Here is a 16,224-nt window from a genome sequence, read left to right as displayed (position 1 = left end):
CTGCTGATGCCGACGTTTTTTAGGGACAGGGAGAGGCCGACGGCATACGCTGAAGCAAACACCGACTGGAAGCGATCGGCCGCCTGGTGGGATGGGATGGAGGCGTGCAGGCATGTGGTGAGGCATGCAGGCAGCTGCCTTGTGGGTTGTGACGGCCGCGTGGGCAGAAGTCACTGCTGCTCATGGTGCAGATGAATGCGCACAAGAAAGCAGACTGCTGATGCATCGGGACCCATGCCACGTGTGCTTGGCGGTACGCTGACATGGCGCCGCCCTACGGGTCCCTGATCACTTGACAGTGATTTTGCCAAACGCTGCGCCAATGCCAGCGCCCCACCTTTGAGTCTCCCAGCAGCGATGCGCAGCCCCAGCCCAGGCTGGCCAGTTTCGGGGGTGCAACCGTCACGTCCACCTCGTAGGTGGCCCCGTCCGCCGTCGCCCCCACCACCGGCCGCCCGGCGGCCGCGCGCGCGGCGTTCGCGGTGCTGCGGCGCTCGAGGGTGACCGGTAGCAGCACGGCGGCGACGGCGATGCCCAGCAGGCAGCCCAGAATGACTAATGGCACCTTGCAGCGCGTAGGGCCGCGCGCGCAACACCACCGCCTTCTGGGGGCTGCTGCGACTTCAGCTGTGGTGGCGGCAGCGGGCAAAGAGGACTTTGATTCGGGTTTGCCGCCGCTGGCGTGCTGATCTGAGATCACTAGGGTGACCTCTACAGGGCTCCCGGGCTGCACCTCGTCGGCGCCGCTGGCGCTGGCGCATGCCGTTCCGCTGCGGGCGCCGACATCAACGCCGTCGCTGGAAGGGACGCAAGCCACAGACTCCTCCTTGGATGCTGCGACCTGTGGCGCATCGCTCGCGTCGGACGCCGCCCCCACCCCTAATACGCCTGGGAGCGCAGCCAGCAGCGGCTGGGCGCGGACACTGCCGCCCGCTGTCGAGCGGCTGGGCGTCGCGGGGCTGGCGGGGCCGCCGCCGCTGACGGACACCCTCAGGGGTGTGCCGGGCGCTGATTCCGCGGCCGCGTCCAGATCCGAAGAGGCCAGGCGGAATGATCTGATTGAGGCCACGGCAGTGGACGTGCCCGACGCGTGCGACGCGCGCGACCGTGCCCGCGGCGTGCTGCTGGCAGTGCTGGCCCTGCTGGCTCCGCCGCCGGTGCCGCCGCCGCCGCCACCGCGGCGCAGCAGCAGCAGCTGTGCGAAGCGGCTGTCAGCAACGGCGCGCGCTATGCTCATGGGGCTGCTGCTGGCCGGGACGGCGCGCTCGACGTCTGCAGCACCGTCGGGTTCAGCGGGCTGTTGCTGCAACGGCAGGCTGCTGACAGGCGCGGGCGGCTTGGCGCTGCTGCTGCTGCTAGTGTCGCTGCCGCTGGTACAGTTTTCTCGCAAGCCACCATCGAGAGTGGTGCCTGTTGTTGTACGAGGGTGGGAGCCGTCATGAGGCACCAAAGCAGGTAGGGTCAGAACGAAGGCTGGATGGAGTGCTTGTGCATGGTTGACCCCTTCGCAGCAAGCAGCCATCTGCAGGTCGACTAGATGTCGTCTATCCCCTCTCACCCTGCATTGTTCCTCTTGAGCCGCTGCGGGTGGGCGAAACGGATTTGACACAAACCGCGTGCGACCGACGATCACAGCCCCGCAGGCTGCGGGCTGCGATCGACCGTTCCTATGTATATTAATCTATATGTGTCTAAGTAGTGATGCTCGCATTGTTCGCACGACTGTACTTGAGGTCCCAACAGGGTGCTCATGCAGGTGCTTCTCAGCTTCGCTTCGCAACAGGTTCTGCCACTCCGCACACCACAAGGCTGACAGGCCCATATGAGCATCTGAACATCATTTGAACATGACAACTTACGCCACTTGTTGATGCTTGTGCATGCGGGCTCGGAACCCTGAGCGGTTTTTGAGTTTCCGAGAACAGCGCGAATGCCGTGTGAATACATGTCCGTCGTTCCCCCGGTGGTGAGCGTGCCTGACTACACTGTAGGGTAAACGAATCCAATCAGATGAGGAAGGCGCATCCTGTCGCTTGGGGTATCTCGCCGCGGGTGTCCAAACCGAGTTTAGGCCACACGTGCTGGTTTGCTGGTGCTCAGGTGCACGGTCTTGGGTCATTCAATTGCGGCAAGACAGGGTCGAGGCCAGGCTGAAGCAGAATACCGTAAGGCATACGAGGGAGCAAAGCAAGCTAGGTCTGCGTTGCATGAGCATGTGCCCTGCAGGTTGCTGATGAGCATAATGGCCGCGGTTGTTGGTAGGAGTCGTGCCGCAGCCGTAGACCAACCTGAACAGATAGTTCCCATGCTCTCATGGGGTCATCTGGAGCCTGCAAGCCTGCAGCCGCCTGCCCGCAGGCTCCAAGATTGCAGCTTATCAACACCGCATTGACGATCTACACCGCCGCCTAGACATTCCCAATAAAAATTATAGTTTGATCACGGTTACTTGACAAGTACAGGGCTTATGCTGCCAGTGGTACGCATGGCAGCTCTCACAACTCCATCCGGCATGAGGGTATGCTCATGGGTTGGCAAGATTGCAGTGTAAACACACGCCCAAAAAACCAACAAGCTGTGCGCTTAGCGGACAGAGTGCGCGGCGCAAGCTGCTGCCGCACACTGCAATGGTGGCGTAGACATCCAAGACACACAATATAGACGCTCCATCCAGCCTCACGATCATCATCAGATGGCGGAGTCATCACAAGAATCTCACCCAATACACCAGCACACACGCAAGACACGGCAACGCTGACCAGCATGTGCTGCCAGGACTCAGTGCAGCCAGACACCTCGTTGGTGCCTTACAGGGTGCCGCCGATGGCGCGTCCCGCCTCGGCCTGCCCTGAGTATGCCGCCTGCACGTCCTGCTGCAGCTCCCCAAACCGGCCCCAGTAGTTGGTCATCGTGCTGTCATACTTCTCCTTCTGTTTGTTTGTTGATTATGGGAATTGAGAATGGAAAGGAAGCGCACGGGGGGTTCAGAGAATGCGTGGTGATAGGGCAAGAAGGGGTGACGGTCTGCGTGAGAATGCACTCGGCGCAGGTGCGGCAGGCAATACTGAGCTGGCAAGGGTGATTCCCCCCTCGGTGGCGACCGCAGCAGGCAGGCCACTCACGAAGTCAAAGAAGAGCGTCTTGCCCTTGGCAAAGAGAGAAACCAGGCTGTAGCTGTTGAGCTTCCGTACCTGCGTGTTTTGGGTGTTTGGTGTCGGCAGTGGAAGGCAGTGCCAGTGGCAGCAAGTCGGCGCTCGTGACGCACAGACGTGACTGGCGGGGTCTGAAGAGCACTTTGCAACGATATCTGCGGCTGGTGAACGTGGCCACCATCACAGGGAGCCATGGGCAAACCTGCAAACCATCACACAGCCGCGCGATGTCAAGCACCCACCTGAGACGCCGTCGTAAATGCAGCGCCGCCGGAGTCCAGCCCATCATACGCAAAGTTGACGCTAGCGGCACAACTGCGGCGGTCACAGGTTTGATCATGGTCAACGACCATTGACAAAACATTCCATGTCAGGGTTCCAACCTCGCCGTAAACATGTCGATTGGTGCAGTGCCAAGGTCTGGAGGCCAAGCGTCAGGGTGGCTTTAACCCCATGCAGCAACCTGCACATGCGAGCATCAACATGGAGTTCCCTTCTCAGAAACCACTGAACATGGACTACAGGGTCGTACGGGAGGACTCACTAGGTGAACTGCGTGTAGTTGCAGACCGGCAGGGGCTCCCCTGTCGCATTCAAAAGGTGGCGCGCCGCGCCACCCCCAACTGCTGCCGCCGCAACGTCCTGCGGGGCCGGGGTCGGCTCCGCTGCTCCTGCGCTGGCCGCATCCCCTGAAGGCCCGCCTGCAGGTTGCTGCAGGACCGCCGCTGCAGGGGGCGCCGCAGCCGCTGCGGCCGCCGCGGGCGAGGCCGCGGCGGCCGGCGTCGCAGGGGCGGCTGCATCAGCGGGCGCCGGCGACGACGCGTTCCCTGCCGCTGCCGCTGCCGCCGGCGTCGATTCGTTCCCTGACGCCGCTGCCACCGCCGCCGCCGGCGGGGGCGGCACGTATGCGGATGGCTTGGGCATGGTGGGCGCCGCGACGTTGGCGCAAGTGCAGTTTGAAACGGGCAGAGTGCAGGACGTGCCCAGGAGGCAGCGGCCGCTCTGCCAGCCGCCGCAGTCGTTGCAAGTGAGGTTGTAAAACTGGAGGTACTTCAGAACGCCAGTCTCTGCAGCGATGGAGAGTGTGTTGTTGGCAAGACGTCGGATGGGAACCGCCACACAATTTCCAGCATGCCACCTCGATATTGAAGGCCTTGAGTTGCTCAAGTGGTGCTCACTTGCCAGCATAGTACAGTGCTGCCCGGGCACCTGATGCGCACACTTTCATCCTCTCCAGCTTGAGGCGGCCCAGACGCCCCCAATTACGCAAGCGCCTGCGTCATCATCCGGAAATGTGCACACCATGCTGCTTTGCAGTTACATATCACGCCCGCTGCTCCACCACTGGGCCTCTGCTCACCAAACTTGGACATGAGGGAGAGCGTGGAAACGAACCCCGTGCCACCAGTGATGGCCGGCGCGCCGCTCACCACATACCTCGCCTCGGAGCGCACATTTGACCTGCAGCCATCAGGGCGGCGAAGCGAACATGAACACCCCCGCTCCGCGGCGGCCAGAGCGCCGGCGCTGCGGCGTCACCAATTTCCTCCTGCTCTTCGTTCGCAACCTGCTCGTCTGCCGTCTGGAACGGGCGACTATGCTTGATTTCAGAGCTAGCCAAAGCAGGCCAAAACCAGTGAAGGTGATGGTACTTAAGTTCTGACTGCTGCACAAGATACAGGCGGGGGATGCTCACCTGAACGCCACCACCGAGATGACGAGCGGCGCACCCTCCGCCGACGCCGCTGTTAGCGCGAGCTGCTCTGGGAACGTCGTCTTGAGGACGCTCAGCTTGTCGATGCGGGTATTGTACGCCGCAAAGTGCACGCCAAGCGATGTCTGCGCGTGTATGCGTGTTGTTTTGGAAGTCGGGTGCGGGCCATGTCCTGCAGGCCTTGTTGGACGTGTGCACAAGCACAGCGCCGCGGCGTGGGGCGCGCAGTGGTCACCAATGGAGCTCACCAGGTTGGCGCGCTGCGTCTCGTTGCAAGGCTGTATGCCTGTGGTGGGATCTCCCCAGTCGGCCTCCTTACCTCCCGGCCAGAAGGCCAAGCCAACGACGAAGCCACCCGTGCCCTGCGTAATGGGTCGAACCCGCGTCCCTGTGAACGGAGATCCTCCAGGATCGTGGAATAGCAATCATATAATTGTTTAATACCTTTCTGATGGGCTCTACAGGCTGGCAAGGGTCGAATGTGATGGACAAGACCGAGGGCAGCAGTGTCACAGCCATCGCGAGGGCCACGGAGGCCCGTGGACGGGCCATTGAATTAAGGACACTGTTTATTGCAACATAAGCTGCGGTAACGAGTGCGACAAGCGTTCTTGATCGGTGCTGTTGCACAGCGGGCTGGGTCCACTGCTCGACAGAACATCAGCTGTATGAGATGTCTTATCGCTGGTATTGGCCGCGATCACCAATCTTTACTGACATGTTCGTCCTGGGTATGTTGATATAGCCTGGTCACCAAAAGTTGTCGCTACCTGGCGCTCCGCCAGTGCCTGCGCCAATGGAGCCACTTGCTCATTTGCGCTGTCATATCTTGCGCACCCTAGAGTGCATGGAATTACCGGAATCACTTCAACGTCTTTGAAACATTGCATAGGCTTTACTGTACCCGCATCAGCTGGATGGATGGGGCTTCGATCGATGGCAGGGGGACGAGAGAAAGCAACTGAGCAACTGCACACAATGTTGGTGTGCCTGTTGCTGGGATCCGCAGAAGTTGGAGACTGTGAGCTTTACTTGAGCTCGTCACTTCATCGCTGTTCGAAGGCAGCACATATTGCTGACATGTGCGGGTTGATGATGCATGACTATTGGCGGATGCAGCCAGAAAAAGGGACCGGCAGGGGGACGGTTTTGACATCGCCTTTGGGGGAGGTAACAAATTGGGATACCCTGTGTTTAGCTATCATATGCCTCGAATTGGCTACGCTCCTCGATATCAATCCCGAAGCACAAAATGGTACCCGCCTGCAGTGTAGGGTAGGTGCTTGGAGCCTTCACCACACTCCACGGCACGCACACTTACTGCACGCTCGCCGCACACTGAAGTCAGCTGGCCTGATCTGTGCCATAAATTTCTGAGTAACCTTTAGGCTGTACTTGATCGGTAACGCAGGCTTTGGCGGTGCAGGCTTCGCAACCTCAGCGGCACCAGCTGCACACCAGGTGGCCGCCACGTGTGCGCCGTGCACCATTGAACACCCGTTCGGGCGCTTGGCCTGCTCAATTGCACAGCACCGTTACCTTCAACGTCCCACACCTACCACAGCTGCAGATTCGATGAGGATGCAGCAGCATACCCTGCTCGCACATGGCAGGGTGCCGGTGCGAGGTGCACGCGGGCTCGTGGCACCCTGCGGGCGCAAGGATCGTGCCTTGCTTATGCGCAGGGCCATGACCTCGGTGGAGAGCCTGTCTATCGACGAGGAAGGCGAGTGCCTGTGTCTGTGTGCGTTTTGGTTCTGCGCCTTCTAGGCGTATGTGCAGCCCTGGGGTGGCTGTGGATCGTGCCCTGCGCCATCAGAGGCAAGGTCTTGCACCACCCATTGGCCGCGGTCGCTCGGGAAAGTTCCGCCGCCGTGCTGGGTGCCGTCGGTGTGTCTCGCCCCTGGCGCGTGCTCGCTCAACCGGCTCGCCCTCGTGCCAGCAGCGGCCCCTTTGCCAGATGCGCCGCGTGCTCAAGCTCTGCAGCGGGTCGACACCGCCTACCTCAGGCTTATGCAGCTGGACCGAACCAGTGCAGCACGCAGCCTCAGGTAGCCAACTGGAAAAACCCTCCCAACCAAACAACTCGCGCCCACAGGCATCCTCCGATGGGACGTCCTGGACGCCGCCGCCAGCCGTATCAATAACATCCCCGTGCTGTCCCGCTACACGCTGCGTCCGGGCCAAAAGCCGGCGAGCGCCCCGGGGGCGACGCTGCCGACTCAGTGAGCCGCCCGCCCGGCCCCGCCCCGCCGTCCGCCGCGGCGCGAGACCCCGGACTCAGCAGATTCCAGCGACCCCAGCGGCTGGATCACCTTGGACGCGCGAATGCAGGGCAGCCTGGCAGCTGCGAGCGGGCGCGGCGGCACGCGTCAGCCGCTAGCAGTGCTCGGACAACCCGCTTCCGCCTCCCCCTCGACCCACTCTGCCCGCCTGCCAGGGGCTCGGCCCCGCGCACACTATTGATGGACTGCACTCCCCGCCGCGCAGGCCCAACGCCCACAAGTCGAGCAGCAAGCCCCTGGTGTTCTTCCGCGACACCAACGGCTGGTGCCCCTACTGCGCGCGCGTTTGGCTTGCGCTGGAGGAGAAGGGCATCGAGTACGACTCCGTGCTTATAGACCTGTATGCCAAGCCTGACTGGTGGGACTGGGTGTGGAGGCGGGGTGCTGCGTGGTCTGTTGCGCGCGTTCGAGGGTGCAGGGGGGGTTCGTGCGTGTGTGCAAGCGTGCATGTGTCTGTGTGTGTGTGTGTGTGTGTGTGTGTGTGTGTGTGTGTGTTTGCGGGGCCGCGCAGACCAAGGAGACAGCAGGCTTGCAGCACGCAGGCTTGCGCGCGGCCGAGCGCACAAAAGCGAGCTCGTTTTGAACGGCGGCTGCAGTATGGCACGACGCCATCTGCGCCGTGCATCCAGCTGCCCGCTGCCCATGCTCTGTCAAACCCGGTCAAAGCCAAGCACCCACATGTCGCTCGACTGGCATCCCAATCGCGCCAGACCGCACAGCCCATGCACCCCGCACGCACCCACATGAAACGTGCGCTTTTGGTCTTTTCGCCTATTGTTGCGCTCGTGTTTTGGAGGTGCAAACAGCACACCCTCGACCTTTGTTTCAGGAAGGGTATGACTGACCTGGACTCACCTGGGGTCATGCGGCACCACCCACGTGCGCCCCCCAACCCCCCCCCCCCCAAAAAAACAATCCTACAGGTACTCATCCATGGTGCCGACCAACCTGGTGCCAGCCGTGAACCTGCTGCCCGCAAAGGCGTCCGGCGACTGGGGGGCCCCCAACGGCAACGGCGGCGGCCACCAGGACGCGGAGCCGCTCGTTGTGTGGGAGAGCAAGTGCGCCGCGCGCCCCGGGCCGGCCGGCCGGCTTGCGACGTCCGCGGCCGCTGCGGCGGCCCCGGCTCGCGGCCTGGGAGGGGCGGGGCGGGCAGGGCGCGGGGCGGCAGGAGCTTTTCCGGCAGCAGGGGCCCCGCGTGCGGCATACATCCACCTCCTTTCCATACATCAGGCCTCCAGCTTTTCGTACGCCCAGCCGAGCACGTTCTTTCCCATCTGGGTGCCCCCCAATCCTATGAAACTCACAGGGACATCCTGTTGGCCCTGGAAGAGCGCTTCCCCGACGCCCCCAGCCTGCTGCCCGCTGACGAGGCGGATCGCAAGGAGGTGCGGCCCCGCAACACAGGGCCACCGGCCCCCCTCCTGCCACATCGTGCCCCCCATCATCGCACATACACACACATGCACACGCACTCTTCGGCAGAGGTTGCCAGGCCGCGCGCGTGTGCGCCTGCCATGCGTCCGGGCGCCGGTCGCAGTTGCTGCTCGACCATGCGCTGTGTTTGCCCCAGTCACCCCGCGCTGCAGCGCTTCGGGCTATATGTCCAGCCCACTCCGAGGTGCAGAACAACAACCCTCTCCCCTGCAACTATACAAAGCCATGCATCATAAGTAACCCTCTCCACCCCCTCGCATCTTCCCGCCGCAATCCCATCGCCGCAGCTGATGTCATTCCTGGACGAGCTCGGCGAAGCCGGCGTGGAGCGCGCGGGTGAGCAACGAGTTGCCCTGCGGTCAGCGGCGCCTCGCCCCGGCGTCACCCTGTGACGGCGGGGCGTGGCGCCCTGCGCAGCTGCCCGGCGGGCGTCGTCTCTGCACAGGCCGAGCTTGCACTGCGCCCTTTCAGTCGAGCACAGAACCTCGGTGGTCTTCCATGCGCCGCCACCCCCTGCTGCGGGCGCCGCATGTGTGGGGGCCCAGCCGCGCGCCTGCAAGCTCCGGCACGCCGCCGCCTTGGATGCGGTGCGGCGCCCGTCCGTTGTCCGCGGCGCGCCAATGCTTTGGCTCATTTCATCATGTCGCACCTCGCCAACGCAATGGAATCTCCCGCTGCCCAGGCTTCAGCTTCATGACGGGCGGCCGCCTGCTGGGTGACAGCCAGGCGACCGCCAACCACGGCGCCGAGCTTGTGGAGTCACTCCGGGTGGGGCAGCAGGCGGGCTCGTGCGCGAGCATGTGTGTGTGTGTGTGTGTATGTGTGAATATGAGCTTTCCTGTGTGCGTGTGCAGGGCTGCAACAGCCCTGACGTCGCCACAACACCTCACTCCCTCTCGACCATCCTCTCAATCTGGGCTTCTCGGACCCACGACCTCCCTATCCTGCACCACCCCAGCCCCTGGTCCCATCACTCCCAGAACCCTTCACATTTCCCAGACCACCAACATATCCACAAGTTTCAAAGACGATTTGCCCACCATAATCAACTGATTGCAACCCCCAAAACCCCCAGGTCACCTTCCTGGAGAAGTTGTCCTGGCTTGAGGCCAAGTTTGCGGCGCGCGGGGGGCCCTACCTGATGGGGTCCCAGTTCACCATCGGCGACATCATGTGCATCAGCTTCATGGAGCGCCTCGCGGCGGGTGGGCGCGGACTTACGTCGGGCTTTCCGTCGGTGCCCTCGTGGCCAGGGGCTTGGGGGCGGCCGCCGCCGGATCGGCGCGTGCTGTGCCGAGCCGTCGCCACGGCTCAACGGACAGTGGTGGCAAGAGGTGGCGCAACAGGGGGTCGTTTCAATCAAGCTTCTGCCTGCTTCGACCCGACCTCCTGAAACCCCACCCCCCCAGGCCTGCCCAAGTTCCGCGGCCTGCAGCTGCGCAACCACCCCGACTTCCCTGCAGTCGCCCAGTGAGCGCCGCCCGGCCCCTGCCCTTCAACACTCACACATGGCTGTCTCCAGACGCACACACAAAAACACACACATGCTACAGATCTTGCTGATGTACGGTTGACCTGCTGCTGAGGCTCAGCCGGCCGTTTTGTGTCAAAAGCAGATTGGACGGCGACGCGGCCTTCTGTGCAGAACTTTGGTGGCTCACCCGCCCTTGTACCCCGCCTATGCGCCGTGTCCAGGTGGCTGGCGGCCATGGAGGCGCGGCCGACGTACCAGCGCGTCCGCAGCGACGACCAGACGCTGCAGGTGAGATGGCGGGCTGCGGGATCCAGGGTTCAAGGTTTCAGAGGTCAGGGTTCGAGGCTGGTCCTTGCAGTGGTGCACTGAGCAGTGCCCTGCACCACGCGTCTCCACCTCAGAGGCTCGAACTGTTGAGATCCCACCCAAACTTGTTACGAGGTAGCCTCGCCCTTCCCGCGCTTTGTCGACACACCCCAAACATAAACCTCCAATCGGCAGTTGCTCTTCGCCCGCATGATGCGCGGCTCGACCGCCGCCGCCGACTCGGCCGCGCTGGCGTGGCAGCAGGAGCAGCGGCAGGGCGGCGGCGCGCTCGCGGAGGCGCGCGCGGAGGCGGCGGCGGCGCTGGAGGCGGGGCGCAAGGACCTGGTGAAGGCCCTGATTCTGGGCAGCGGCATATGCAGGTGTGATTTGGGGGGGGGGCGTTGCGTTCTGGTTTGTTGCCGATGTTGCAGCTCTGACGCCTGGCGCCTGGGCCTGAGGCATGCGGGAAGCCCAGGATGCACGTTGCTGTGACAGGGGTTCGAACTTTGAGCCCATCGTTGCGCTGACTCAGCAATCACGATGCAATGCATGCAAGTCGCGGACCCTGTGTTGCCGTGCTGCACCGGAACGGACCCGCTTCGCACATGCTCTTCTTGCCTGCTCAGCTGTCAGAGATACTCCACGTTTGCAGATTTCAGGAAAATCCCCAACGTTCAACATGCAACGTCTACAGCGAATACATGTTGTTATGATTTTACTGATTCAACGCGCAGGTACCAGGCCAACCCCTACGGGGCGACGCTGCTGTCAGTCAATGGCCACCGCCCCACCATGGCCCCCGCTGTCATGGCCGCCATCACGCTGCAGCTGGACCGCATCATCGCAACACTCAAGACGGGTGCGTTGCGCGCGCGCGCATGTGTGTGTGTGTGTGGAGGCGGAGAGTGGACCAGTGAGCGTACGAGTGCTTGTCGCGCAGGTCTTGACTGCGAAGCGGTGCACGGCGGTGGGACCTGGCACGTCCGCATTACGCAGCTTTTGGCTGCGTGCCTCCTGATGCTGCCTTGTTGCCAGGACAGCGCTGCACCCGCGCGCTAGCCTGGGATGACAGGCAGTGAAATGAGCAGCCCGCCTCGATTCGCGACCAAATGTCACGGAGTTTCAAACGGGTCAGGTCGCCGTCTCTCCATGTCCCCTTTCACTGCCGAACCCTGTTCCTTGCACCTGGCTCCTGCCCGCCCTCCCTCAAAGGCGTCCCCGGCCCCCGCGCCGACGGCACTTCGGCCTGCGCGATGGGCGCTGCCGCCGCTGCCTACCTGCGGGCGCGCCACCGCGACATCGTGCAGCTGTCGCCCGCGGCGCAGGCGCAGCTGGAGCTCGCCTGCTCGCGCGTGCTGACGCAGGTGTGTTGGCGGCGCGTCCTCGCGCCCCGCACCATGAGCGGCGTCCCTTCGCATTGGCCCACCTTGGGTTTTGCAGGACTCCCTTACCCCACGCCTGCCTGAATGCTTCGTGGCCTGTGCCTTCATCGGTGCCATCGCCTGTGCAGCTTTATCACCCCCTTTGAGACCTTGCCGGCTGCCTCCAACCGCCCTCAACCTCCAATCGACACGACTGCAGACCTTTGCTGACCACGTGGATCCCATGCACTTTGAGCCAATGGTGGCCCCGACTTTCTCCGACCCCGCCGCGGGCGCCGCTGACGCCGACGCCGCCGCGGAGGGCGCCGCGCGCCCGGCGTCGCCGCCGGCCGCGGCGGGTGGTGGCGGCCCGGGCATCTTCAGTGACGCGGACCCTTTCGCTGTTGAGGCTGCGCTTAAGATCCAGGTCAACAGGTGCGTGCATGCTGCTGGGTCCACTCCCCAGCCGTCCCCTCGCGCTTCTCTGTGCGCACCTTGTACCAGGGACTGTTTGGGACTCGAGCGTCTACATGATGAGCGCCCCTCTCGTCCGTGCAAGCCCCGCCACGCAAAACCGAGTGCTCCTGAACCGCACGCCGTGAGCATCGTGCAACCTGAATCTGCCTCGCGAGGGGATGTTGGAGCGTTTCCCCCGACCCCTGGCTGCATTGCCCAACCGCCATCCGCCCGCCTTCCGCAGGGAGGCCATCCTCGAGGACATCGCCACAAAGTCCGGCATCGCGCGCCCCACCGCCTCCGCCTTTGGCCGCACCTTCGTGTCCTTCAACGGCGGCTCCCCGCGGCTCAACGCGGCGGTCAAGGAGGCCATTGACCTCCACCTCCGCCGCCTGGCGGGCCTGCTGCTGGTGCGGGGGGCGGCGGGGCGGGTTGGGGGCGGGGGCCGGGTGTGTGTGTGGTCGCCTTTGGCGGGCGCGCTGCTTCTCGCATTTGTGCCCCTCCGATGTTGAGTGTGTGGCAGGTGTTCATGCATGCATGCAGGCAGGCAGGCAGTTGAGCCCATCTCTCAAGAGCTTTGCGATCCCTGCGCTGCCCACATGGGGAGTGGGCAGCTCAAAGCGCGGGGCTGCCTAAGTCCAGCACGATGCGGCCTGATCCGCCCTGACCTTCGCCCATCTGCACCCCCTCAGCAACTGAACTCATCAAGCTACGCACGCACACCTCCCTCCGCCCCGCAAACCCTGCGGCGACCAGACCGGCAACGCGGGCCCTAAGGCCGACGACCCGGAGGCGGCGGCCATCGGCGCCGCGTCGCTGGCGTTCTTCCGCAACCGCGCCTCGGCGCCCCGCGACATGAGCGCCACCGCCGCGGAGCGCTTCAGGGCTGCCTGCGACAAGGTGCTTCTGGACATCTACTGATCTGTGTGCAAGAGATCCGGTCACGTGGATCAGCGCGCTGGCGACCGTGGTGGTGTGCAAGCAGCAGTGGTGATGTGCAAGCAGCAGCACTTGGGGCCTGGAGCCAGCATGGTTTGGTGTACCCCATGCGCTGCTTGCCCCAGGCTCTGCGTGTCCTCGTCGCGCACGGTCAGCCTGTGTTCATTTCTTTTCTTAGAGCGCCCTTAATTGCCTGGATGCTCATTTGTCTCGCGCCTTGCCATAACGCGATGCGAGGGAAGCGCGCACCCAGCTGCTGCCTGCAGCTGGTTGGGGCCGTTTCGAGCATACAATGTCGCGCATGGGCATGCACTGCATCACGGCCTCTAGTTCAATCGCAAAGGGGTCCTCCAGAAAGTCAAACATAGTCAAACATTATTCACGTGGTCGAGCTGCCCGTCCATGGGCAGCCTTGGTGTGCTGTGGCTGTTCAACCCCTCACATCCAGTTTGAGGCAGGTGTCGGTTGGTTGTGTTTCGCAAATGCGTTTGAGGCGGCAGCATTGGGGCCTTGGGCAGCAAATGGAGTTGTGTCATCTTGGTGCCCAACAGGCAGTCTTGCACAGGGCGGCCTGCCAAAGCGGCGAGAGCTTTCATGTTATGGCGCAGGGTCCAAGCTCGCGGGCCCCGCAGTGGGCGCAATTGCACCCTGCCTGTGCACCACCGTGGCCCTGGCCAAGGCGATCATGACAGCGTGGCTACTCTCTGCTTTTGGGAGACAGGCGTGTCCGTTTATTGATGTTGTATTTGTAGTCTTGATGGGGCTGCTGTGGGTCCATTCGTGTAAATATATGTTTTGACCACCTGCTTACACGTGCATGCGGGTCTAAATAGGTAAGTGGTCGAGTTGGTGGCTGAAAGCGGCAGTGCGATGTTGCCAGATCTAGCGGGTGCGCGATGGTGTTGGACAGCACGATGGTGTTTTGACAGCATTGTATCTTGCTTGATGTTGACTTTGTGGAGGCGCCCACCTGCTGGCCACGAAGATCGATCACAGCAGCCACAGGGCAAAGAAAAGGAAAGACGGGACTGCAAGCAGGGTTTTCAGGACGCAAGAAGGCGTCCCTGGTCCCAAGGGCGAAAAGTGCAAATCCACGCGCACGCTTGATGAATGTCATCCAGGCTGTTGACGAACCCCCCAGCACCTGGGAGCGGCGCGGTACGATGCATTCTGCTGCGTCGCACACAAACCAGACAGACGCAATGGCAACAGGCCAGAGGCGTGCTGCCGGCGCATGATGTCGAGAGAAAATGAAGTGGTGCTCAAGCCCTGCGCAGGGCCCAGGGCATTCGATTCGCCGAGGCGCACGGGACTGGGCAAGGCCACCAAGTGGAAGACCCCTGCTTTGCACGAAGGGAGCAGTCTTGAATCATCACAAAAAGTGGATTCTATCTGCGTTCGTGTGGTGGAGTTGTAAAGTTCATTTGCTTGCAAGTGCCACGCCGTTGATTTTTGACAGGCACCTGCAGTAAATCACACTCGGCCGCCAACCCCCAGACGCCACTTTGGCGCTGTGCACACTGTGATTCTCTTTCTGCCAGTTGCAACTGGCGCCGTGATGGTCCTGCGCCGTCCCGTGCACATGCAAGTTTTCGGCCGATTCCGGCAGACACCCATCCCAGTTGATTTTAGTGATGGGCCGCATTCCTGTGACGTCCATCGTTGACGGCCACGGCCCCCGCCGCGCCGCCATGCAGCCCAGGTCTGAAGCTGCCGCCGCCCGCGCAAGTCCCGTGCGGCGGCACAGGAACAGGGCCTGTCGTGCCGGGCGGGCGTTCCATCATGTATTCCAGTCCCACAGGGGAGCTCAAACCGAGTGGCCCCGCCGTCGCCATCCCGCCGGGCCCCATCATCACAAGTGACTCATTGCCGACCATGGACGCGGGCCGCCCATCCCCACGTGGCGGCAGGCCCAGGACATGCATTTTGACAGTCTCCTCCACATTGACCTGGCAAGAGAGGGATGCACGGATTGCAGGTGTTGCGTGGGCCGCAAGACGGCCAATTTGCAGCCTTGACAGGCAGGCTGCCTCCGAGGGGCGCGAGCGGCCCGGGTGCACAAGGGATCTGGGGTTGGATGAGTCATGCAGCATGAATTGTGACGTGTTGGCTTGTGGCAGTCACCCCCTCCCCTCCGGCAGCCCTCACTTCTGCTGGCAGCTGACTCAGCACGCCGGCGATCGCCTTGGACTCCTCGTGAAGCAGCCTCACATACGGCCTGGAGGTGAGGCATGTGTGTGTGTGTGTGTGTGTGTGTGTTCGCGTGCGTGTGTGATCTGGATTCCTGGCATTGTGGCCTCATATGATGGACCTGTACGCTCTGCACCTGCCCCTCCCCGAGTGCTTCCCTTCTCAGCACCATTCACATCCATGGACATCGCCTCTACCTCCCCCCAACCCACCTGCAAAGCAGCGCCATGAAGCCCAGAAAGACGAATATGGTGATCACCAGCATAATCTGGTGCAGCTGCGTCACTTGATGAAACTTGCTGATGGTGTGGGCTGCAACGTACCGTGTACAAGCGCGGGCATGTCGTGACGAGGTGCGCATGTGACCAAGCAAGGCATTGGGGGCGTGCTGAGCTGCAGGCGCAACCAGGAGGTTGGGATTGAGAACAGCTGCTGGGTGAATTGTTGTGGGTGCAACGCTCAGCAGTCGCGTGCGTCCCATGCAGCTGATGACCCGGACCCCTCACTCTCGAAAAGGTCCACGGCGCGGTAGATCCTGCTCGGCGGCAAGGGGGGATACAGGTGGCGTTGGTTGGGCCAAGCAGGACTCAGCAATGGTTTTGATTCATGTCGTTGATGGGGCGTAGGGCGAAGCGGTTGATGCTAGGTTGCTCAAGACCACGCACCCCCGCGTGCGGGCTCGCCACGCTGACTAGCCTGGCTCAGATGGGATCTCACCCTTCGACCATGTCATTGGGCCCGATTGTATTCAGCCACAGAAACCTGCAGCCATGAGTTCAAAAGAGATGTTATAAGTGGGCCGCAATGACGGTGAGATGAGTGCATTCAGGGTATGAGCGCTGAGTGGTCAGAGTGCGAGCAGCACCTCACCAACGCGTGCGCTCGTCAGTCAACGTGCTGCGTCCACACC

The 16,224-nt window shown here is 62.6% G+C and overlaps 2 protein-coding genes across 2 annotated transcripts; one reads left to right on the top strand and one right to left on the bottom strand.

Annotated features, from left to right (window-relative positions):
- Positions 1-2,807: 2,807 nt before the first annotated feature.
- On the bottom strand, positions 2,808-5,586 carry MNEG_0342 (hypothetical protein; the record flags this gene model as incomplete). The annotated part of the gene is made up of 8 exons (XM_014051177.1): positions 2,808-2,930; positions 3,123-3,191; positions 3,395-3,467; positions 3,697-3,736; positions 4,513-4,613; positions 4,849-4,991; positions 5,115-5,228; positions 5,581-5,586. 8 exons carry the CDS (start codon positions 5,584-5,586, stop codon positions 2,808-2,810), a joined length of 669 nt encoding a protein of 222 aa, XP_013906631.1.
- Positions 5,587-6,555: 969 nt separating this feature from the next.
- Positions 6,556-13,106, top strand: MNEG_0341 (glutathione S-transferase; the record flags this gene model as incomplete). Its single annotated transcript, XM_014051176.1, has 15 exons — positions 6,556-6,608; positions 7,357-7,509; positions 8,075-8,212; positions 8,461-8,539; positions 8,876-8,924; positions 9,271-9,356; positions 9,664-9,793; positions 9,998-10,058; positions 10,284-10,350; positions 10,564-10,748; positions 11,103-11,227; positions 11,581-11,732; positions 11,950-12,164; positions 12,430-12,595; positions 12,942-13,106. The coding sequence occupies 15 exons, from the start codon at positions 6,556-6,558 to the stop codon at positions 13,104-13,106; spliced, it is 1,824 nt and encodes a 607-aa protein (XP_013906630.1).
- Positions 13,107-16,224: the final 3,118 nt, after the last annotated feature.

This window comes from Monoraphidium neglectum, assembly GCF_000611645.1.
Source record: "Monoraphidium neglectum strain SAG 48.87 unplaced genomic scaffold scaffold00026, whole genome shotgun sequence".
Classification (NCBI taxonomy): domain Eukaryota; kingdom Viridiplantae; phylum Chlorophyta; class Chlorophyceae; order Sphaeropleales; family Selenastraceae; genus Monoraphidium; species Monoraphidium neglectum.
Note: the sequence above shows the minus strand (reverse complement) of the source record. Positions and strands in the feature narration are given on the sequence as shown.